The sequence below is a fragment of the Corvus hawaiiensis genome, chromosome 2, assembly GCF_020740725.1.
Source record: "Corvus hawaiiensis isolate bCorHaw1 chromosome 2, bCorHaw1.pri.cur, whole genome shotgun sequence".
NCBI classification, from domain to species: Eukaryota; Metazoa; Chordata; class Aves; order Passeriformes; family Corvidae; genus Corvus; species Corvus hawaiiensis.
In genome coordinates this window covers 122,660,045-122,683,021 of record NC_063214.1, presented here as the reverse complement: position 1 = coordinate 122,683,021, position 22,977 = coordinate 122,660,045, and the positions used below count along the sequence as shown (strand labels likewise).

General features: G+C 55.5%; 1 protein-coding gene across 10 annotated transcripts in view; it reads left to right on the top strand.

Moving 5' to 3' along the window:
- STIM1 (stromal interaction molecule 1) overlaps nucleotides 1-22,977 on the top strand; it is a 67,683-nt gene that overhangs the window by 24,951 nt on the left and 19,755 nt on the right. For 8 of the 10 annotated variants that reach the window (XM_048292474.1, XM_048292453.1, XM_048292427.1 and 5 more), the window contains exons 2-7: nucleotides 1,416-1,549; nucleotides 7,200-7,314; nucleotides 10,356-10,467; nucleotides 11,501-11,616; nucleotides 17,962-18,139; nucleotides 21,002-21,179. In XM_048292474.1, coding sequence (XP_048148431.1) covers nucleotides 1,416-1,549; nucleotides 7,200-7,314; nucleotides 10,356-10,467; nucleotides 11,501-11,616; nucleotides 17,962-18,139; nucleotides 21,002-21,179 — 833 coding nt within the window. The remainder of the gene's footprint in view (nucleotides 1-1,415; nucleotides 1,550-7,199; nucleotides 7,315-10,355; nucleotides 10,468-11,500; nucleotides 11,617-17,961; nucleotides 18,140-21,001; nucleotides 21,180-22,977) is intronic. The other 2 variants (XM_048292482.1, XM_048292434.1) reach the window with 1 other exon arrangement.

Genomic DNA, 22,977 nt, shown 5'->3' with positions numbered 1-22,977 from the left:
TTCAGGTCTCTTGCCCTGGTTGAACCCCTTGGACAGACGTGAGCCAGGGCTCAGGAGTTCCGTGGTCAGGAGGGTGTTAATCTGAATAAACCCATTCTTACAATAACACGACCTTCCCTTCCTAGAATCCAAACTTTGCGACAGCGTTGCCACGCTCTTCCCTGTAACAACAAGCACAGGCTCAGAACAAGATAACCGTGGAATATTTTGGGAGATATCTTTTAGCCTGGCTTAGTTTTTCCTTCTGGAATCAGGTCCAAGGGCAGCATAAACACAGAGACCATCTTGTGTCCCTGCTCACTGCCTCGGAGATAACAGGAGGAGCCAGCACAGCAAGGCTCAGCCCGAAGTTCTGAGCTCTTCTTGCAGTGACTGTGGAGAAAACTATTGCAGGGTAGGAGAGGAACCCCAAATCTCGCCACATCAACCTCAGGGCCTCCAGTGTTCTTCTGAGGTCCATGTGATTCCCGGCGTGCCTTACCGCTGCTAGCATCCTTCAGCAGCTGGCCAGGAGTGGCCTGGGGGAGAGGAGAGCCCTGGGAAAGGTTCCCAGTTCACTCACTGGTTTGGTCACCAGTTCACAGGGCTGCTGGACTCCCCTGGCCACATGGACAGCTGTGAATTAGCATGGAATAAACTTCCAAGGTTTGGGAAGCAGCAGGACACCAGCCCTGCCTCTGCAGGAGGCTTCATCATTGTCCGGTGGGAAGCCATTCCCTTGTCCCAGTCCCTCTGCAGCTCTCCTGGAGCCTCTTGAGGTACTGCAAGGGGCTCTGAGGTCTCTCTTCTCTTCTCCAGGTGAACACTCCCTGCTCTCCCAGCCTGTGCAGCACCTTGCACTTGGCCCTGGTGAACTCCATGGCCTTGGCATGGTCCCGGCTCTCCAACCCAGCCAGGTCCCTCAGGATTCCCCATCCCTAGGTCACCACCTGGCAGTGCCCTGGGAGGGCTGGATCGGCCCCCATGGGTGCTTGCATGGACTCGGGCACGCAGCAAAACTTAAAGTGTTAGTCTTGGAAAGTAGAAAACAATGTGAAAAGCAGCCAGAAAAGCCCGTTCCCTAATCAGGAAGGAGGGAAGGGTTTTTAATTGCCGTATTTTACAAACACACAGCTCATCCTCCGCACACATCCCGGCTGCAGCAGTGCCAACACCAACAACCTCCAAGGGAGATGTGGAGCTGGGGGCGTGGGCAGGAGCCAGCCCCTGCTGGGGGAGCTGTCCCGGGTGGGAAGGCGGCGGGATTGGGGCGAGAGGAGCAGCCCTGCCCTGCCCTGCCCTGCACCGTGCGGGCCGGGGGCTGTGCTGCTGCCCCAGCCCGCCGTGGCTCCCGCAGCGGCCCCGTTCCCTGGGAAGTGCCCGTGGTGTCGGTGCTCTGTCCCACTCACTGCCTGACTGCTGCTCTTTGCTCCCAGCAGAGTTCTGCCGCATCGACAAGGCCCTGTGCCACGACGAGGACGAGCAGCTCAGCTTCGAGGCCGTGCGCAACATCCACAAACAGATGGACGATGACGCCAACGGCAACGTGGACGTGGAGGAGAGCGACGAGGTCAGTCTGGGGCCGGGCTGGGCCCAGTGCCCTGGCCAGGCCAGTGCTGGAGGCAGCTCTCATGGTCAGCCTGGTGTGGCCAGGGCCTGGAGTTGGGCTTGGTACCTCCTCCTCATCACAGAGGCCACATGTCACCTCGAGATGATCCAAGCGGTCTCAACACTGTCATCAGTGCTGGCGGGGGCTTTTCCTCACTGCTGGGGGTTTGTAGCCACTTTATTGTTGCCCACAGAAGCTGTGGTTGCCCCATCCCTGGAAGTGTTCAAGGCCAGGCTGGACATTGGTGCTTGGAGCAGCCTGGGATAGTGGAAGGTGTCGCTGCCCGTGGCAGGGGTGGAATGAAACGAGCTTAAATGTCCCTCCGAACCCAAACCATTCCATGATTTTATGTTTACTACATTCTTCCAGCACCCAGCTAAAACAGTTCCAGTCCGTGTGTGCTCACTTCGAAAAAAGGAGCAGCTTTTTGTTGTGTCAGCCTTGGACATTTTAGCTGATAAAGGATTGAAGAGAAAGGAAGTTGTTGTTCTTTGTTTACATGAGCACCGATGGAAATAAGAGTCTGCTGGAAAAGGGAAAGCTCTTTGTAATGTTGCCTCAGTTGTGGTGGGTGCTCGTTGGAGGTGAGGAATTCTGTCTTCCAGGGAGAGCTGGCAGCCAAACAGGAAAATCAAAGTGTTGGAGGCTGAAAGGAAGCACGTAGGTGCAGGGATCTGCTGGCACTCACAGGTAATTCTGCAGTCCCAGGTCACAGAATCCCAGACTGGTTTGGGCTGGAAGGGACCCCAAAGCCCATCCAGTGCCACCCCTGCCATGGGCAGGGACACCTCCCACTGGCCCAGGCTGCTCCAAGCCCCAATGTCCAGCCTGGCCTTGGGCACTGCCAGGGATCCAGGGGCAGCCCCAGCTGCTCTTGCAACTCCAGCCATCACAATGTTCCTCTGGAGCGGTGACAGTCCCCAGGGACACGGCACAGGCCCCTGGTGCCAGGAGCTGCTGGTTTTGGGTGGCTGTTCCCAGCTTGGAGGGCTGTTCCCTCTGCCTCAATCCCACTTGACTGAGTAATGAAAACAGTTGAAAAGCTTCCAGTTGCATTTCCTCCACCATGAGGTGTTTTCCCTGGAGGCAGTTCCCTGCACTGAGTGGCTGGAGCTGCAACTCAGCCTCTCCCAGGGACTGGGGCAGCCTCGGGCAGCCCAGTTCAGCCCATGTGTGCTGCTCCTTGGCATTACATTCGAATAAGCCTCGTGTCCTTAGGGTTGGGCAGAACTGGCAGTTTTATGTCTCTGAGCAAGTCTTGCCCTCACTCCCACCGGAGTTGTTGGGAGCTCCTGGTATACAACACTGCTGGGAATGTGTGCTCAGAGCCTTGGCACAGAGACACAGCCAGGGTAGGAGGGATTCAATGGGGTTTCCTAAGAGGCTCCAGAATCGCTGCCTTGGTGCTGTTACAGCTGCTCCTCAAGCCCCTCCGAGCTGGATCTGAGCAGTGCTGAGCCCTTGCAGGGCTGCTCCTGCTCCTGCTCCCAGCTCCTCTCCTCAGCTTTTAGGAGGGCAGCAGGGCTGGCAAAAGGGGCTGGAGCACCAGGAGAGGCTGAGGGGGCTCAGGCTGGAGCAAAGGAGGCTCCGGGGGGACCTTGTGGCTCTGCACAAGTCCCTGACAGGAGGGGGCAGCCGGGGGGGTCGGGCTCTGCTGCCAGGGAACAGGGACAGGAGGAGAGGGAACGGCCTCAGGCTGGGCCAGGGGAGGCTCAGGGTGGATATTGGGAAAATTTCCCCATGGAAAGGACTGTCCAGCCTGAGCGGCGCAGACAGGCAGGCAGAACCCAGTCCTTTCCTGCTGCCTGCACTGGGGGATCAGCCTGGGATCCATGGGGATTTCGGGTCCCACCACTTGTGGCTGGGCTTGTGGAGCTTCTCCCCACCAATCCCAAGCTCCTTCTCCCCAGAGCTGCTCCCAATCCATCCTTCCCAGCCTCTGTTAGTGCTGGGATTGCCCTGAGCCAGAGGCACCTGCACTTGGGGTGTTGAATTTACAGCTGGACTCAGTGATTTTGGAGGTCTTTTCCACCCTCAGTGATTCCTGTCCCTGGGATTCTGTACATGCAGTTGCTGCTTTACCTCTGCTCAGCTTTTATTGAAGTTGCATTAAGTTCACCTTTCAATAAGCTCTGGAGCCACTGAATGAGGCATTCCAGGAATTTCCCTCTCTGAGCTGGCTCCTGCTGGGTTCTCCCTGTCAAGGTTATCACTCTCCCCCCACATGGACCCTGCAGTCAGGTTTAACTCCGGGCCACGGTGGGACAGCTGCTGGGGGATTATTGGGAAGAATGCAGGAGGCTCAAATTTAAACCTTTTACGGGGTTCATGGAATCCCAGGATGGTTTGTGTTGGGAGGGACATTAAAGCCCATCCAGTGCCACCCCCTGCCATGGCAGGGACACCTCCCACTGTCCCAGGCTGCTCCAAGCCCCAGTGTCCAGCCTGGACTGGAACACTTCCAGGGATGGGCATTTTTCTGGTTGGTTGAGAACTTCGTATTTTCATTTACTGTTTTGGCCCCTGCCCTTTGGGGGTAAGTCATGGGAATATTTTGTTTGAAATGAAACCCCTGCCTGGGCAGAAGGGGACAGACAGACAATGGTATTTTTAAGATAAATAGTGGGTGGAGTTTTGTCCCACAATTTCACGCTGTCCATAAATCATCCTTGCAGTTTTCCTGTTGGGAAGTTAATTTTCAATGAAGTTTCAGATGACATCAGTGGCCTCGATTACAGTGAAAGAACTGTCCCTTATGGGGAAATCTTCTAATTAGGGATCTATTCCTGTCTCCATGCTCACACCAAAGGCCGCTCCGGCTGTTTGGGATGTGGGCTCCCAGTGCCAAGGCTCTCGGATGCTGCCAGCCTGGTTTCCTCAGGAAACAAGGTTTGTGTTGCTGCTCAGTCTTTCTCTGGCTCCTCCCAAGCCCTGGTCTTGCTGCCTGGAGTCACTGAGCGGGAAGAGGCCTTGGACACAGGAGCTGTCTGTAATTCTGATGGAGTTGGTAGTGCAGAAAAGCTGCTGAGGCTGGGGAGCACAGCAAGCTCCCAGCACGTGGCCGGGTCTGGCCCTTGGCTCCGGCACAGCGGGAGCTGGTGCTCGGGAGGGAGGGTGGCACAGATCCAGGGATGTGGGAGGGATGGGAAGGTCTGAAAAATCGCTTCAGTAGTTGGAATTTCTGCAGATAAAAAGCCCCACAAAACAGAGTTCAAGGAGAGTTTTGACAATGCTCTCAGGCACAGGGTGGGATTGTCGGGGCTGTGCAGGGCCAGGGCTCGGGCTTGATGATCCTTTTGGGTTCCCTCCAGCTCAGGAGATTCTGTGATTCTGTGGAAAAAAGTCCTCCCAAAAATCCCATTTTGTGGATCTGCTCATTTCTGAGTGTGCCTTCATGAGGTTGTCCCCAGTCCCTCTGCAGCTCTCCTGGAGCCCCTTTAGGCCCTGCAAGGGGCTCTGAGCTCTCCCTGGATCCTTCCCTTCTCCAGGTGAGCATCCCCAGCTCTCCCAGCCTGACTCCAGAGCAGAGGGGCTCCAGCTGTTGGAGCAGCTCCAGGGCCTCCTCTGGACTCTCTCCAGCAGCTCCATGTCTTTCCTGATGTTGGAGGCCCCAGAGCACCAACATCAGCATTCCCAAGCCAAGTCTTCCCACTGCCACCCCAGCTCATCCTGGTGTTGGAAGCAGTGGTTCTTCTGGTCCTGCTGCTTCTGGCTGGTTTGACTATGGTTTGCCTCTCCCTGAACTTGGTGGGGTGACTTGGGATTGACTCAGTTTCCTTCTGTCCTTATGGATTCACAGCTTGGCTGAGGCTGGGGTGATCTGGATGGGATCCTGGAGATGGTCCGTGTGGGACCTTGCAAATGGTCTGGTCCAGCCCCTGCCCAGGGCTCAGAGCTTTGGGTGACTCCAGGCCTGGGATCAGTGGGATCTTTAACACTTGGAAGTGTTGCTTCTTAGTGGTTTGCAAGTAGGTCAATACTTCGCACAGTGGTTCTTCTGCCTGGGGTTTGGAGTATCTGGTGATAGTGGAAGGCGTCCCTGCCATGGCAGGGATGGTACTGGGTGGGCTTTAAGGTCCCTTCCAACCCAAACCAGTCTGGGATTCCATGATTTTGTCTTTTCCCCCGAAGGCAGTGATGGATAATCTGCTTCAAGGTCTCTTTGGGCTTTGGTGGGCACAGCCCAGCTCCCACAGCCCTATCCTGCATCCTTTCCCTGCTCGTTTTTTGGGACGTCCCCCCAGCCCAGCTCTGTCCCCTCTGCCGAGTCCTTGGCGTTTGTTGTGGCGATGGGGAGCCCAGGAGAAGCAGAGGGATCACTTTTCCTTTCTGTGCTCCCCGTGCTAAATATACAGAGCAGCAGCTGATCCTGCTGCGGGCCGGAGCTGGAGCAGGGCCGGTGCTGTCGGTGACATTGCTGCGTTCCCGCTGGGTCACGGCGTCACCCACCAGGGGTCAACATCGCCTCTCGGCCAGGGACTGGCACAGCTGGAGCCCTGAGTCACCTGCTGAAACCACAAGTCTCCCAAATTCTCCCATCTTCCCTGTTTTTCCCGGGCGGGAAGAGCCGTGGCAGCTTTTGGGCAGCAGAGCAGGGAGCCCCAGCTGGAGCTGCCGGGACCTTCGGTGGCCTCGGCAGCACCTGCGGTGGATTTACAGGGAGCCTGGAATTCAAAGCTGCCCAGATCTTTGTCCTGCCCTGTCTGATGTTAAAGCACCGTGTCCAGATCCAGAGAGGTTCATTGGGTGTGGATATAATCCTGGTGCACGTGGAGGAGCCCGGGATGAAGCTGCCTGCGTGGGGATCGTGTCCTGAGGGGCGGGAATGGGGAATCACCCTTTGGTTCCCCCTGTTGGGCACTGGAATGTGAGTCTGCTGGGGGATTTCACAGACTGGTTTGGGATGGGGAGGGACCTCAAAGCCCATCCAGTGCCACCCCTGCCATGGCAGGGACACCTCCCACTGTCCCAGGCTGCTCCAAGCCCCAATGTCCAGCCTGGCCTTGGGCACTGCCAGGGATCCAGGGGCAGCCCCAGCTGCTCTGGGCACCCACTGAGCTGTGATACAGATATTTATCTATATTTTGCAGTGGAACTGCCTCCCCTCCTGCCTGTGGCATTTGTTCTAGCTTGGATTTGAAGGTGCAGATCAAATCCAATAATAATTTTTGGGTTCTTACTCCATTGACATAAAGCTGGCTCCTTTGTGCCATTTAGGTGAATTTTTGGTGATACTATAATTCAAAGAAAAGTCTGGAATCCCAAGTCCCAGGGTTCTAATTAATTATCCCTTCCCTGTATTGAAATGAATTTAACATATTTACTTACTGAGTATTTCCTGGCTAGTCTTCCCAGGAACAGAAATATTCAGGGCTACAGCAGGGAATATACTTATATCTATATAAAATACAGATGTGTGTATCTTATATATCGAATATATCCTTTATATTTATTTTTTAAGAAATAATAATAAATTAATAATTTTTTTTATTTATTCAGATTTATTAGGACTTTCCCATCAAAATTATTACTATTCAGAATTTTTTTTAGTGCTCCTCATGTCCCTGGAAGATGAGCCAAAGCCTAATCCTGCTGTTAATTCCTCTCCTAGTTCTTGAGGGAAGACTTGAATTACCATGACCCCGCAGTCAAGCACAGCACGTTCCATGGAGAAGACAAACTCATCAGTGTGGAGGATCTCTGGAAGGCCTGGAAAACATCTGAAGGTAAAAAAAGGGCAAAAAGCCAAGAAATCCTTTCCCAAGAGTGCCAAAGAGTTTGGATTTCTGCTGCCCTGGGCAGAGTGTGCAGCTCTCAGGAGGAATGTGCTGCTTTTCCTGCCTTGTACCAGTCCTTGTACTCTTCCAGCTCCCTTTGTCAGGTGTGGGTTTCCAGGATTTCCTCGGGGTTGTGCTTCCAAACTGTCAGTGCTGCACCTGAGCGTGGCCACCAAAGTATCAGGGATTGTTTTGTTCCTCTGCCCTAGACGTGTGTGTTCAACAGAGCCAAATCTGCCCAGTTCCAGGTTCTCCTTTGAGCACCCAGTGTCAGATGGAATTTTAATGGGATGCTAACATCCTAAATATTCAGTAGAGCTGCATGGGAGCTTTCCTGCAGACTGTATTTCCTGAGGAGAAACTTTCTGAACCTGAAAAGCTCCTTCACACAGTGAAAAGAAGGGAGGATAAAATCCAGGGAGTGTCGTAACTACAGTCCATGCAGAAATAACTTTACGCTGTTCCAAAATGCTGTTACTCATCCCAGCACCCAGGGACGTGGTGGGAGTTCAGCCTCTGGTGAGAAACTTCCTGGGAATCTTGGAACAAACTTTGAAGGTTGGCAAGTGCTTCCCCAGTGCTGTCACACAGAATTCCACAGAATTTAATCCTTTTTTTTTTTTTCCAATGCTCTCATCTCTAAAAGAGTTCCGTCAATGTCCATTCCTTGAAATACTGGGTTTCAGTCTTCTAATCAGTTCATCAGTTTCAGTTTCTTGTTTGTGTCCTGTTTGTGTTTGATTTTTCTGTCTTAGCCCTTTAATTGCTCTGGGTGGGATGTGCTCTGTGTTTCCAGAGTTCTGTGGATGCAGCTGTAGGGAGTGCAGCAATCCCTCCCATTCTCAGGGGGACTCAATGGACACTGAGGTGCAGCCTTTGCAGGGTGGATTGAAAACACAACGGGGCTGTGCATGAGAAGAGGAGGAGCTCCAGGGAGAGCTCAGAGCCCCTTGCAGGGCCTAAAGGGGCTCCAGGAGAGCTGCAGAGGGACTGGGGACAAGGCCTGGAGGGCCAGGAGCCAGGGAATGGCTTCCCAGTGCCAGAGGGCAGGGCTGGATGGGATATTGGGCAGGAATTGTTCCCTGGGAGGGTGGGCAGGCCCTGGCACAGGGTGCCCAGAGCAGCTGGGGCTGCCCCTGGATCCCTGGCAGTGCCTAAGGCCAGGCTGGACATTGGGGCTGGGAGCAGCCTGGGACAGTGGGAGGTGTCCCTGCCGTGGCAGGGGTGGCACCGGATGAGCTTTAAGGTCCCTCCTAATCCCAAGCAGCCTGTGATACTCTGTGTGATGATTCCAGAGCTGTGTGTCCCAGACTAGACTCTCTCCCCCATGGAGTTGGACAGGGATGTGTTGAAAATTCTTGTCCAAGTCACTTAGGAGTGGCACAATTTCCCAGGACAGGGATGGAAGCACATCCCAGGGAGATTTCACAGCCCTGTGGATGTGGCACTTGGTGACATGGTCAGTGGTGGCCCTGGCAGTGCTGGGGATGGTTGGACTTGCTGGGCTCAGAGGGCTTTTCCAGCCTCCAGGATCCTGTGATTCCATGACTCTTAACAAGTCCCTGTGTGTCCTGTGTCCAAGGAACGCCTTGTGTAAGAAATATTTATCTCATTACAGGCCTGTTTACAGATGGCTTTGCCTGGCATGTATCTTAATGTCAGCTGGGAAAGGGTAGAAATCATTAAGGGATGGAGGAGAACATCTCTTGATACTCCCCAGGCGCCTTAATTACTGAGCTGCCTTGGCTCTGGCCCTGCCTCTGGCACATGCAGGACCTGCCACGTCTCTGGCAGAGCTGCCGTGGCACAGTGGGTGTCCCAGTGCTGGATTTAGTTCCTGCTCTTGTTTTCCCTTTCATCATCTTGTAGATCTGGCTGATAGAATGAGTTACTGGTTTCTAAAGGGTGGTCTGATGTCATGGAATCATGGAGAGTTTGGGATGAGAGGAACCTTAAAGCCCATCCAGTCACATCCCCTGCCCGGCAGGGAACCTTCCACTGTCCCAGGTTGCTCCAAGCCCCATCCAACCTGGCCTGGAACACTTCCAGGGATATTTGAAGCCTAATTTTGGAGCTTGAACTGAAGTAATGAAGCTGGAACCAGGCTGGTAGGAAAGGTCTGCTCCGCGCTGTGGGTGTGAAAAGCAGCTGTGAAGGGCACTGACATCCCACAGGGATGGGGTGGCTGGGCCTGTTGCATTTATTTTCCAGCCACTGCCTTTCCTCCCTTCCATTGCTGCTGTTCCTGGTCACGTGTGGAAAGTAACCCATCTCTGAGCTCTCTCATCTCTTTCATCTCATTTCTCTGAGCTCCATCTCCCTCATCCCTCTCAGCTCTGTGAACTCCCTCATCTTTCTCAGCTTCATCAGCTCCCTCAGCTTCATCAGATCAATCATCTCTCTGAGCTCCCTCATGTCCCCCGGATCCCTCATCTCCCTCAGCTCCCTCATCTTTCTCACATCCCTCATCTCTCCCAGATCCCTCGTCCCTCAGCTCCCTGTGGGAGGTGTTGGGCTCCCTGGAGCCCTCTTTTCTCATCCTCGTGGGCCCAGTCGGTGCTGGCATTGCAGCCGTGCCCACAGCTGGCCAAAAGGGGCCTTTTCCTCACCCAGCTGCTGCCCGGGGAGCAGGGCTCCAGGGCTGTGGGCACAGGGGTGTCGGGAGGGGACTGTCACCACTGGCTGATTCCCAGGGCAGCTCCAGGGCTTGCTGGAGCTGGGGAGGAGCGGCTGGAGCTGAGCAGGGACAGAGGATGATAAATTAAGGTGTAACAAAGCCCCCTCTGTCCAGTAAAAACATCTGCTGTGTCCCAGGCCAGGCTGGACACTGGGGCTTGGAGCAGCCTGGGACAGTGGGAGGCGTCCCTGCCATGGCAGGGGTGGCACTGGATGGGCTCTAAGGGCCCTTCCAACCCAAACCTGTGACTCTGATGTTTGATGACGGTTCCAGTGGCTCAGTACCCCTAACGAGCTGTTTGTGCTCTCCTCAGTGTACAACTGGACGGTTGATGAGGTGGTTCAGTGGCTCATTTCCTACGTGGAGCTGCCCCAGTACGAGGAGACCTTCCGGAAGCTGCAGCTGAGCGGCCACGCCATGCCCAGGTCAGTGCAGTGCCCAGGTCAGTGCCGTGTCCGGGTCAGTGCAGTGCCAGGGTCAGTGCCATGCCCAGGTCAGTGCCATGCCCAGGTCAGTGCAGTGCCCAGGTCAGTGCCCAGTGTTCCTATGGGACATGTTCAGGGAGAGAACCAGGGCCTGGCAGGGGTCAGCTTCTCTCATCACCTTAAGTTCCTTGGCATGTGCAGTGCCCAGCCTGATTCCTGTTCTGCTCCAGTTGTGAGTGAAAAGAGGGGAAATTTGGGTTAGATACAGGGAAAGAATTGCTCCTTGGGAGGGTGGCCCTGGTGCCCAGAGCCACCACAGGGTGCCCAGAGCAGCTGGGGCTGCCCCTGGATCCCTGGCAGTGCCCAAGGCCAGGCTGGACATTGGGGCTTGGAGCAGCCTGGGACAGTGGAAGGTGTCCCTGCTGTGGCAGGGGTGGCACTGGATGGGCTTGAAGGTCCCTCCCATCAAAACCATTCCAGGATTCCGTGTAAGAGAAACACTGGCTGGGAGTTGGCCTAAACTTGTAACAGGTTTGAAGAATCTCAGTGCAGCTCTTTGGATAAAGGTTCCTGTCACTGAAAAAGGGGCTTTTAAACTGACTGGGAAGGAGGGATTACTGGGGATAAAATGAGGGTGGTTTTGAGGCAGCACAATGTGTGCCCACATTTCTTCCAAGGGAGAACTGTGGTTCATGGTCTGTGTCACAGGATGTAAAGGCAATGGAGATTTGGTTTAAAAATAGTTATAAGTGATTGGTAGGACACCAAAAGATGGGTTTTGATGGGAAAGCAGTCCCTCATGCTGTCAGGTTAATGAATTAGGCCTGGCCTTGGTTTCTCCTGCTCTCTCCCAGTCCTAAAAATGCTGCTGCAAAGTGTCCTAGAGACACCCTGGCTCAGAGACAACAACAGTGAGGGCTTTGTTCTGGTAGCAGGGAGCTGCCAGGCCCTGCTCCCGTATCTCCCTAATCCCTGGTGTGTTCCTGGTCCTGGTGGATGTGCCCACAGCTCGTTGTTTTCCCCTGTTGTGCAGGCTGGCAGTGAACAACGCCACCATGATGGGGACAGTGCTGAAAATGACCGACCGCAGCCACCGGCAGAAGCTGCAGCTCAAGGCCCTGGACACGGTGCTCTTCGGGCCTCCCCTGTGTGAGTACCCAGGTTCCCATTGCCAGCGTTGGGAAAGACCCCCAAGGCCAGCAAGGCCTTGGCCATGAGGATCTGTGTCTGCTCACTCTGGACACCAGAGCCAGGCCTGGAGGACCCAAAGTGCAGCCTCACCCAGGGAGCTCATCCCAGCACGGTTCCCCTGGAGCAGGAGCAGGTTGTCTCTGGGCTTATGGGAGCAGCTCTGTAGGCTGGAGGCGTGCTGGGCTGGCATTCCCATCTCAGAGGGCTGCTCCCAGAGGTGCAGACCCACCATCCTGTCCTGCTGGGATCTCCTGTGTGCACAGGGTAAAGCCTGCTGGCCTTCTGTGGTGCTGAGGGTGGGGGGTGAGCTGCTGGAGGGCAGTGATCCTGCCTGCTCCCAGGGAAGCTGCTGCTGTGTCCTGGAGCTCTGTCACCGTGTCCTGGAGCTCTGTCACTGTGTCCTGGAGCTCTGGAGCTCTGTCAGTGTGTCCTGGAGCTCTGTAACCGTGTCCTGGAGCTCTGTCACCATGTTCTGGAGCTCTGTCACTGAGTCCTGGAGCTCTGGAGCTCTGTCACTGTGTCCTGGAGCTCTGTTACCATGTCCTGGAGCTCTGTCACTGTGTCCTGGAGCTCTGTTACCGTGTCCTGGAGCTCTGTCACTGTGTCCTGGAGCTCTGGAGCTCTGTCACCGTGTCCTGGAGCTCTGGAGCTCTGTCACTGTGTCCTGGAGCTCTGTAACCGTGTCCTGGAGCTCTGTCACCATGTCCTGGAGCTCTGTCACTGAGTCCTGGAGCTCTGGAGCTCTGTCACTGTGTCCTGGAGCTCTGTTACCGTGTCCTGGAGCTCTGTCACTGTGTCCTGGAGCTCCGTCACTGTGTCCTGGAGCTCTGTCACCGTGTCCTGGAGCTCTGTCACCATGTCCTGGAGCTCTGGAGCTCTGTCACCATGTCCTGGAGCTCTGTCACCGTGTCCTGGAGCTCTGGAGCTCTGTCACTGTGTCCTGGAGCTCTGTAACCGTGTCCTGGAGCTCTGTCACCATGTCCTGGAGCTCTGTCACTGAGTCCTGGAGCTCTGTTACCGTGTCCTGGAGCTCTGGAGCTCTGTCACTGTGTCCTGGAGCTCTGTCACTGTGTCCTGGAGCTCTGTTACCGTGTCCTGGAGCTCTGTCACTGTGTCCTGGAGCTCTGTCACCATGTTCTGGAGCTCTGTCACTGTCCTGGAGCTCTGTCACTGTGTCCTGGAGCTCTGGAGCTCTGTCACTGTGTCCTGGAGCTCTGTCACCATGTTCTGGAGCTCTGTCACTGTCCTGGAGCTCTGTTACCGTGTCCTGGAGCTCTGTCACTGTGTCCTGGAGCTCTGTCACCATGTTCTGGAGCTCTGTCACTGTGTCCTGGGCTTTCCTGGGGCTCCGCTCTTATGTCCTGAGGCTCTGCTGGTGACTCAGGCTGTGAATTTCCCACCTCTGGAGGAGGGAAGGAGCAGCAGGCTGGATCAGAAGGAGTTTAGGATGGCTGATATGAAGGCGTGGGCTCCTTTGATGCTTTATCAGCATCTCGAGCTCTCTGATGCCTATCTCCACGCTCCAGGTGCTCCCTTTGCATCTGTTCCCTCTGGCTCCTGTCTGCTCCCTATTAAAGGTGCTTTTGGCTCTCTCCCTCTCTGCCATGGCTTTCTCCTGGGTTTTGGGTACAGAGGGGTAGAATTCCCCCTTTCCTGCTGCCCATCCCGGGGAATCAGCATGGGAATTTCGGGGTCCCAGTGCTCGTGGCTGGGGCACGTCTGGCCTCTCCCACTCCAGCACCCCCAGGTCCTTCTCCCCAGGGCTGCTCTCCAGCCATTCCCACCCAATCCTGGGAAAACTGCCTGCACAGTGTGAACCCCAGTGTGAGGCTTGGCAGAGCCATGGCAAAGGAATCACAAGCCTGGGTTGTACCATCAGCCATTTTTGCTCACAGTTATTGAAAAGCCTCTTTTTGTGCAGGCACAGTTTGGTTTATATTTGTTACCCATGTTAAAAGTGAAGTTTTTTGGTGAGTTGGTGGCCGTGGAGGTGACTGGTGGAGCCGTCCGGGGTGAGTTCCTCCAACAGTGACTCCAGCCCAGCGACTCCTTGCTGGGGGTGGAATTTCTCTGGAGTTCTTAGTGCTGTGTAAATGGCAAAGTGAATGGCTTGTACTGGCTGGAATTAATGGCTGTTCTGGAGCTGTTCCGTTCTGCCCTGCGGCTCCCTTGGCTCTGGGATCTGAGCCTCCCTGGGTCACGGAGATCAAAGAGTGCAGGGAACCGCGGCGGTCAGGCTGCTCCGGGCCGAGGGCTGCTCACACCCCTCTGATCTCTGTGCCTGGAAGCTTTTCAGGCCAGGCTGGATGGGGCTTGGAGCAGCCTGGGCGAGTGAAAGGTGTCCTGACCGCAGCAGGAGGTGGAATGGGATGAGCTTTAAAGTCCCTCCCAACCCAAACCATTCTGTGATTCTATGACTATATACAGGCTATGTGAGGAGAGGAAATGCACTTTAAATCTGCACCTGAGGGAGAGATTTATCCCTTTTCAGAAGGTAAAATTTGCTGGTTTCTGGTCATCTGCATGGCTTTGTCTCCAGTCATGGGGAGGGGTTGTTTATCTAAACCAGTTCCTTCGGGAGTGGATTGCAAAACACCTTTCAGGAGCCAGCAGCAATCAGCAGCTTCGGGAAGTGCTTGGTGACCTTCTGAGGTGCAGAGGCTGCTTTTACACCGTGGTGTTGTGGTGGTCTCAGATGTGTTCCTGCTCCAGCTCCTTTCCTGTGGTCAGGGGAGGTGGCTCTGGGGGTAAAGTAGGCTCTGGGGGGGATCTGGGCTCTGGGGGTCTCTGAGCTGCTGGCAGGGCGATGTGGTGCCCAGGTACAGAGTTTCAAGGGTTTGTCTCCTCTCTTGAAGCTCTGTTCACCACAGGTATAAAAGCATTGAATCAAAGCAGCCTAGATTGGAGCCTCAGTGCTCCTGCAGGCTCCTGAATCCAGAGCCATGCCGCTGTCTGTGGGGATCACAGCAGGTGGGCATGGTGCTGTTCCTGCTGCTGGGTGAAGCTTTTCCCAACCCACCGCTCCAGGGCTGGATGTCTGGCTCATGGCAGAGGTTTCAGCCAGTTTCCATGGCCAGTTGCTATGTGGATCTGCAGGCTCCTGCCATCCCTCCAGGTCTGGTTCCTGCTGCCAGACTCCAGCCCTGCCATTTCCTACAGCAAACAGGTCTGACCACTTCAGCTCTGAAATTATCCAAGTGCGAGGGAGCGTGATACAATTGTAATCTAAACAAGGTGAGGTGATTCCTTCTTCTGTGTCTGTCACTTTGGGGTCCTGTCCTGTGGTTCAGGAATTTATCTGGCACAAAATAGCACAACTTGAGGTGAAACATGGAATTTTCCAGAGTGGTTTGGGTTGGAAAGGGCATTAAAGCCCATCCAGTGCCACCCCTGCCATGGCAGGGACACCTCCCACTGTCCCAGGCTGCTCCCAGCCCCAATGTCCAGCCTGGCCTTGGGCACTGCCAGGGATCCAGGGGCAGCCCCAGCTGCTCTGGGCACCCTGTGCCAGGGCCTGCCCACCCTCCCAGGGAACAATTCCTGCCCAATCTCCCATCCAGCCCTGCCCTCTGGCACTGGGAAGCCATTCCCTGGCTCCTGGCCCTCCATGCCTTGTCCCCAGTCCCTCTGCAGCTCTCCTGGAGCCCCTTTAGGCCCTGCAAGGGGCTCTGAGCTCTCTCTGGATCCTTCTCCTCTCCAGGTGAGCACCCCCAGCTCTGCCAGCCTGGCTCCAGAGGGGCTCCAACTCTGGGAGCAGCTCCGGGGCCTCCTCTGGGCTCTCTCCAGCAGCTCCACATCCTCCTGATGTTGGTGTCTCAGGGCTGGAGGCTCTGCAGCTGCAGCTTTGCTGCTTTTGACCTTGGGAGAGAACTTTGTGTCATTTCAGCTCTTTCCCTGCTGCTCCTCTCGCCCCGGGCCAGAGACCGATGGCACCGCGGCCATTCCACAGTGGAGCCTCAGATTGTTCCTGTCCAGTTTATTGGGATTTCAACCCTCTGGATTTGTCCCTGGCCAGCAGTGGGGCTGGCACAACCTGTCCTGCACCCGTGTGGCCTTGGCTGCTCTCAGCACCAGGCAGACCTGAGCACATGTTATACCTGCAAAGACTGCAGGAAAAGCCACGTACACCACAGCAAACTGACTTCTCTCCCTTTCTTATTTCCTTTTTTTGGGGAAAGGAGGGAGAACAGGCACAGTTTTATCAGTGATTGTTCTGCTCAACTGCAGGACTTGATGTCCTGTTGGGTTTGCAGCTCTGCCCGGGCTTTGTGTTTGAAAGAAGATGAAATGATTCAACAAGGGAGAAGGAACTGCAGGAGAGCTGATTTGGATGAGATACCAGAAAAAAGCTTTTACAATGAAGGTGGGAAAATGGAGATGCTCCCAGGGCTGGAGCTCCTCTGCTCTGGAGTGCCAGGACACAGGGAGTGGCTTCCCAGTGCCAGAGGGCAGGGCTGGATGGGAGATTGGGCAGGAATTGTTCCCTGGGAGGGTGGGCAGGCCCTGGCACAGGGTGCCCAGAGCAGCTGGGGCTGCCCCTGGATCCCTGGCAGTGCCCAAGGCCAGGCTGGACATTGGGGCTGGGAGCAGCCTGGGACAGTGGGAGGTGTCCCTGCCCATGGCAGGGGTGGCACTGGATGGGCTGTGAGCTCCCTTTCCAACCCAAACCAGTCGGGGATTCCATGCTTCTACGTTCACATCCAAGCTGAGTTTTCAGTTTCCTCATCCACGTGTCTTTGGAAGTGCTGGTGAAGAGGAAGGGTGTGTCCAAGTGCTGCTGTGCTGGAGCTGAGCACGGCTGGCACTGGCAGCAGGAGAGGGGTCAGGGCAGGGTGGGGCTGGTGGGGATTGCTCCAGGCAGCTCCTGGACGTGCCTGAGCTCTGGCTGGGGCAGGAGAACAAAGCTGTGGTGGCTGTGGGAGGGTGGAACACAAACCACCTGAGCTCTCAGCCCCGCTGCTCTCCAAATGGGAGCTGAGAGGATTCAGACTGAGAGATGTGCAGCCACTTGCCAGGATCTGCTCCCTCGGAAGAGGATGTTGTGATAATCCATCCGGGAGGGGAAGCGGCGCCAGCGCTCACCTTGTTTAATTCCGAGGGTTGAATTTACACTGGGTGTTTCCAGGGAGTGATGGATCACATGTGGTGGGGAGATGGTGCTTGGGTGTCTCCTGGGCCTTTGGGGAGGGGTCCTGGCCCTCTCCCTCTGTGGGAATGCCCCTCCATGGTGGGCAGAGGAGCAGCATCACTGTCCCCGCGTGTCTGGCTGGTGTGGGGCTGCTGGGCAGCCCTCGAGCCAGGTCATTCTGGGCTGTGCTCTGCCTTTCCAACTCGAGTTTCCACCTCCCAGGTCCCCTCCCGTGTGCCCCCAGCTCTGCCAGTGTGGCAGACGTGGTTTAGCTGTGATCAGAGAACGGCTTGGCTTGGGAGGGACCTTAAATCCTGTCTAATCCACCCTGTTCCACTGTCCCAGGCTGCTCCAAGCCCCAATGTCCAGCCTGGCCTTGGGCACTGCCAGGGATCCAGGGGCAGCCCCAGCTGCTCTGGGCACCCTGTGCCAGGGCCTCCCCCTCTCAGTACAGGTATTTTTTCCCTGTATCTGGTGTGAATCACCTGGTTTTTGGTTCAAAACTAGTGCATCCTGATCGTTGAGTCCCAGCTCTCTGGACTGAGCTGCTCTTTCATTTGTGGCTCTTTCAGCACACACTTGGTTGAGTTACAGGAAAAAAATTCTGATTGACTCATCTTGGGTTTTGTTTTGCACTTGAGCCCCCACTTAATTACCTTCATCCTCTCACATGCATCAACACCTTTCTTTGAACTAGCTGTTGAAAAAGGGAGTTTCCACATGGAGTTGTGATTCTCATGGGAAGTTTGGCAACTTGACAGTTGGACACTTGAGCTGCCCCAGCTCTGTGATCTCAGCAGGGTTTTTTCAAGTAATTATTTTGTTCTTAGTTTCCTGTGCTGCCCTGTGAGATCACAGCTGTTCTGGAGGGGTTCCTATGTGGAGTTGCCCCTGTACCACTTATTGCCAGGCAAATTGGAGCTGGAAGACTTGGAATATCATCTTGTTGTTGTTGTTGTTGTTGTTGTTGTGTCTCCAAATTGAATAAATGTTTTCAAGCTTCTGGTTTTCCCTTTAATGGTCAACATAGCTCAACTTTTCCCTTGGTGAATCCTGTTCCACAATTCCTTGTAAGACTCTCCTGAGTCCTCCTGTCCCACTGTGGTGCAGGCAAAGCACTTTGGGGTTAATCATTGTGATCCTCTGAATCCAGCAGTGTCTCTGGTCTCTCACAGTGACCCGTCACAACCACCTCAAGGACTTCATGCTGGTGGTGTCCATCGTCATCGGCGTGGGCGGCTGCTGGTTCGCCTACATCCAGAACCGCTACTCCAAGGAGCACATGAAGAAGATGATGAAGGACCTGGAGGGTCTCCACAGGGCTGAGCAGTCTCTCCATGACCTACAGGAGAGGTAGGTTTCCACTGTCCATCCAGCTGGAGCACTCAGTTCTTCCTGCACGGTCCCTATTCCTTTAGATTTCAGGAAATACTTTATTTTAGCTGTCCTGGTGCCTCACACCAGAGTCAGCCCCTTCCTGAGGGACTCTGGAGCTGGGGTGGGGGCCTGGCTCCTGCAGGGATGCGTGGAATGGCTGTGTGTAAAGATCTGTGTGTTCTTTCACAGTCACAGAGCCAGGGAATGCTTTGGGTTCAAAGGGCGCTCAGAGCTCATCCAGTCCCACCTCCTGCCATGCAATCCAGCTCACGTGGAATTTGTCATCCAAGGTTGTTTCACCTTGGCTTTTGATGGGGAAAAAGCATGTTGGAACAGCAGAGCAATCAGAGGATTTACACATCCCCTCTTGAGTTCTTGCCACTGTGTGGGGAAGCAATACCTAAATCAAAGAGTGTTGCTTGGAAAGTGAAAAAAATACATCATTTTGAAGTATTAAATAGGAATATCTGGGCTTTTGGCATATGGATCAAATCCTGCAGCCTCGGGAATGGGGTCTCTGCTCCCAGGAATTACTGCAATGGTTCCAGTAAAGCTACTGATGGGAGAACGTGCTCCAAGAGACCCTCTAAACACAGGGATCTTCTGGGACAGGGAAGAGCCTTCAGCCCTGGTGATGCCAAACCCATGGGGTGCTCTGGCAATGGAATATTTTAAGGGCAGATTTAGCAAATAACAGAGCAGGATAGTCTGGGGCTAGAACGATTTTCTGTGAGGTTTCAGTGGAGTCTGGGAGGATAAACCTCAGCTAGGCTGCCCTGTGAGCTGGGGGCTGCATTCCCAGTGACTTCTCTGAACAGAGGGTTCAATCCCAGGTGCTCGTCCTGGCCTATCACAGGGGTGCAGTGAGTGCCCTGTGCAAGCACCAGGGTCCCGGGGGTGTCAGGAGACCTGCAGGCAGCCAGGTTTTGGGGATCTGTGCGATGTATCCGCAGGTCTGCAGCCCCATTCCTTGCCTACGTGCTCGTTACAGCCTTCAGGGATCCATCCTGCCCCTGAGTGGTGCTGGAAAGGCTCCTCCTGTTCCCCAGTGGGATGGGACCAGTTGGGGTCTGAGGAGAGCGAGCACCCGAGGGAGCTCCCAGGTGATGGAGCCGCACTGGGCACGTTCCCCTGGCACAAAGTCCACTCCCCTCTGCCAGCTGCAATCCACAGCTGGCTCCACATAGCCTCGTGGAGTTTTGTTACAGCTTGGAAATACTCCCAATGAAAGTTTGATTTATTTTTTCTGCATCTGGAGGAGGCAGGAATCCCTTCTCTGTGTCCATCCCCTGGAGCAGCAGTGTCTGGGGCAGGAGGGCTCGGCTGGGCTCACCTCTGAGCTCTGAACTGGGAATGTGCCTGTGGGGAGTGACCTTGGCCCTGCTGCTGAGGGTAGAGCCACGTAAACAAGTGGATGTTCCTGGGAAGTTCAACTAATGCTCTAAAGCCCCTCAGGAAGAAACACAAAACCGCTTGTGCTCGGCACAGCCTTAAGCCGGAGCAGCTCGAGAGGGCCCGTCCTCCACACAGGGCACCGAGCAGGAGCTCAAGGACTGCGAGGGGAACTGGGGACCTTGAGAGGCCTCTTGAGGGGAAATACTCCTTCCCTTCCTCGTGCTTCCCCAGCGGGGTTCAGCTGGGCTCCTCAGCCCCACCTCCGGACAGCCCCAGTGCTCCCGGACTTGTGGAGAAGCTGTGCTGAAGTTCTGCTCAGAGACTTCTTTTCCAGAGCTTGAAGGACCCTGCTGTGCTGGCTGGGTGAAGCTCAGTGCTGAACAGACCTCTGGAAGGCATGGGATACCTCTCCAGTGCCACTGCTGCTGGAATTTGCTGAGCAGCTCAGACACGCTCCCGAGGAGTTGGGAATGTTCATACAAAACCCCAGCTTTTATTCATCTTCAAAGCACCTTTGAGAACATCCTTCAGCAGTGACACTTTCCAGTCCATTAAGTGACTCATCAAGATCATCAAGTCTTGGCACATCCTACTGATGCCTGAAAGGAGTGGGCAGCTCTGTTTTGGAGATGTATGGGTTGTATGGAAGAGCTGATTGTGTGGAAGCCCCCGGGTTGCCCAGAGCAGCTGTGGCTGCCCCTGGATCCCTGGCAGTGTCCAAGGCCAGGCTGGACATTGGGGCTTGGAGCAGCCTGGGACAGTGGGAGGTGTCCCTGCCATGGCAGGGGTGGTCTCACCTGCTGGTTCCTGGTGCTGGGAGTGGTCTCTTCTGACCTGGAAGAGTCGGTGACTCAGGCATTGCCCCAACCCACGTGCAGCAGGGGCCTTGCTGGGAGCCTCAGTGCAGGTCAGCTCCTCATGTAAGATCCCACAGATCCATGGAGATCCAGGGTTTTGTTGTTGCCACCATTTCTCAGTTGTTGCCATATATTCCTGCTGATTTAATTCTGTCATGAGGAAAAATAGGAACATCCAGGCAAGATTAAGACATGTCTGAATTTGCAGGATTTTGGGGAGGGAACATGGAGCCATCCTGTCTGGGTGGTCTGATGTGCTCTGGCAGATCTTCCTCTGCTTTGTTTTATCAAAGTCTTCACTTTGGTGAAAACCCCAAAAATTCAGCTTAATTTGAGGCTCATTAGAGGAAATCCAGATGTGTTTCAGAAAATGAAGAAAATGCATCCTGAGTGTTCGGTGAATGAATAGAGCTGACCCTGAGCAGTTGACAGTTTCCTTTCTTCCTGGCCAGGTGAACTTTCTCCCTGGTGTCCCCACGGACAGGCAGGAGCAGGGCTGGGCCGTGGTGGGCACCCAGGTGCCCGGGCTCCCTGTGGTGTCCGGGGAGCCGGCCCGGCACTGGCTCTGGCTCTCTGTGTGCTGCAGGCTGCAGAAGGCGCAGGAGGAACACCGCTCTGTGGAGGTGGAGAAGGTGCACCTGGAGAAGAAGCTGCAGGACGAGATCAGCATTGCCAAGCAGGAGGCACACAGGCTGCGGGAGCTCCGCGAGGGCACTGAGAACGAGCTCAGCCGGCAGAAATACGCGGAGCAGGAGCTGGAGCAGGTGAGGGTTCGCCTGGGGGATGCACCTCCACAGAGACTGAGGGCAGCGCTGCTCCATCCCTCTGGGAAACCACGGGAACACTGGATGTCTGCGTTGGGAGGGACCTCAAAGCCCACCCAGTGCCACCCCTGCCATGGCAGGGACACCTCCCACTGTCCCAGGCTGCTCCAAGCCCCAATGTCCAGCCTGGCCTTGGGCACTGCCAGGGATCCAGGGGCAGCCCCAGCTGCTCTGCTCTCACCTGAGCACAGGGGCACAGGGGCACAATCCCAATCCCTTTCCTGCTGCCCGCACTGGGGGATCAGCCCAGGGCACGGGGATTTAAGGTCCCAGTGCTCATGGCCAGGGCCTGGGGAGCTTCTCCCCACCAATCCCCAGCTCCTTCCCCCCAGGGCTGCTCCCAATCCATCCTCCCCAGCCTCTGTTTGTGCTGGGATTGCCCTGAGCCAGGCGCAGGACCTTGCCCTTGGCCCTGCTGAGCTTCATGAGGCTGGCACGGTGCCACCTCTCCAGCCTGTCCAGGTGCCTCTGGATGCCCCATCCCTTCCTCCAGCGTGTGACCACAGCACCCAGCTCCGTGTCCATGGCAAACGTGTAGGGCTGCCCCGGATCCCGGTGTCTGTGTCACCAACAAAGACATTTCCCAGCGCCGGTGCCAGCCCTGGCTCCCGAGGAACACCAGTCCTCACTGCTCTTCACCACCCCTGAACCCGCTGATGCTGCTGCTCTTCTGCCTTTGCTTTCCCACTGCCCTTGGTGGAGGAGAAGCCCCAAGTCTCTTTTCCATGGTGTCCATTACACGTCCCAGTCGCTGTTGCCAGACAGGGCAGGTGCTGGCACCTTGTGAGGTCCCAGCAGGAGCAGAGGGGTTGGACTTGCCCTGGAGCTGCACGCTCTGGGATTTCTGACTCCCTCTCCAAGCCATACAGTCTGTCTTTGTTTGTATTCATGGTTTTAGGACAGATTTAGCATGAGTTCAGTTGTGCTTCCCATGTTTTCTCGTGGATCAGAGGGGTGTGTAAGGGTTGGGCTGGGAAAGCCCTCTGAGACTGTCAAGTCCAGCCATCCCCAGCACTGCCAAGGCCACCACTGACTGTGTCCCCAGTTGCCACATCCTGTTAAATCCCTCCAGGGATGTAACTCCACCATTGCCCTGGGCAGCCTGTGCCAGGGCTGGACAACCCTTTCCATAAAGAAATTTCCCCATTGTCCAACCTTAACCTCCCCACACCTACAAGAAAGTCCAAACCCTCAATTCCAGTAGCTGCTTCTTGTCTCACCTGAGGGGCCATTGTCACCTGACTCTAAGTTACAGATCAGTTTAAACTCAAACTGGGAGCCAGAACTGCATGAGCTGGGCACGTTCCTTGGATGTCCCAAGGCCATGGGTGTATCCTCCCAGCTGTGTCCAGTCTTTGCTGCCACCACGGAGGACCGGGAAGAAAATAAGGCAGGAATCCAGGGTTTCCCCTGGCAAGGCAGGACCAAGTGTCCTGGGAGCCCCGGGGCAGTGCAGGGGTGCAAACAGCAAATTCCCCTCCTGCCTGGAGCAGCAGCAGCCCCCAGCCCCATGGTGCCCGTTCCCAGGAGTGCTCTTCTCCAGCCTCCCTCCTGGGGCCACCCAGCCTCTCCACGGGGCCGCTGAGCTCCCTTCCAGGACACGCCCTGGGATGTCCATCCTGACACAGACTTTGGGCTGGTGTGCTTTGGGCCACCAGATCGGGCTGGGTGGCCTCAGGTGTCCCCGGCCCTCCTGGCTCCGGGGGAGCCAGCCCAGCTCTCATCCCTTCCACTTCCC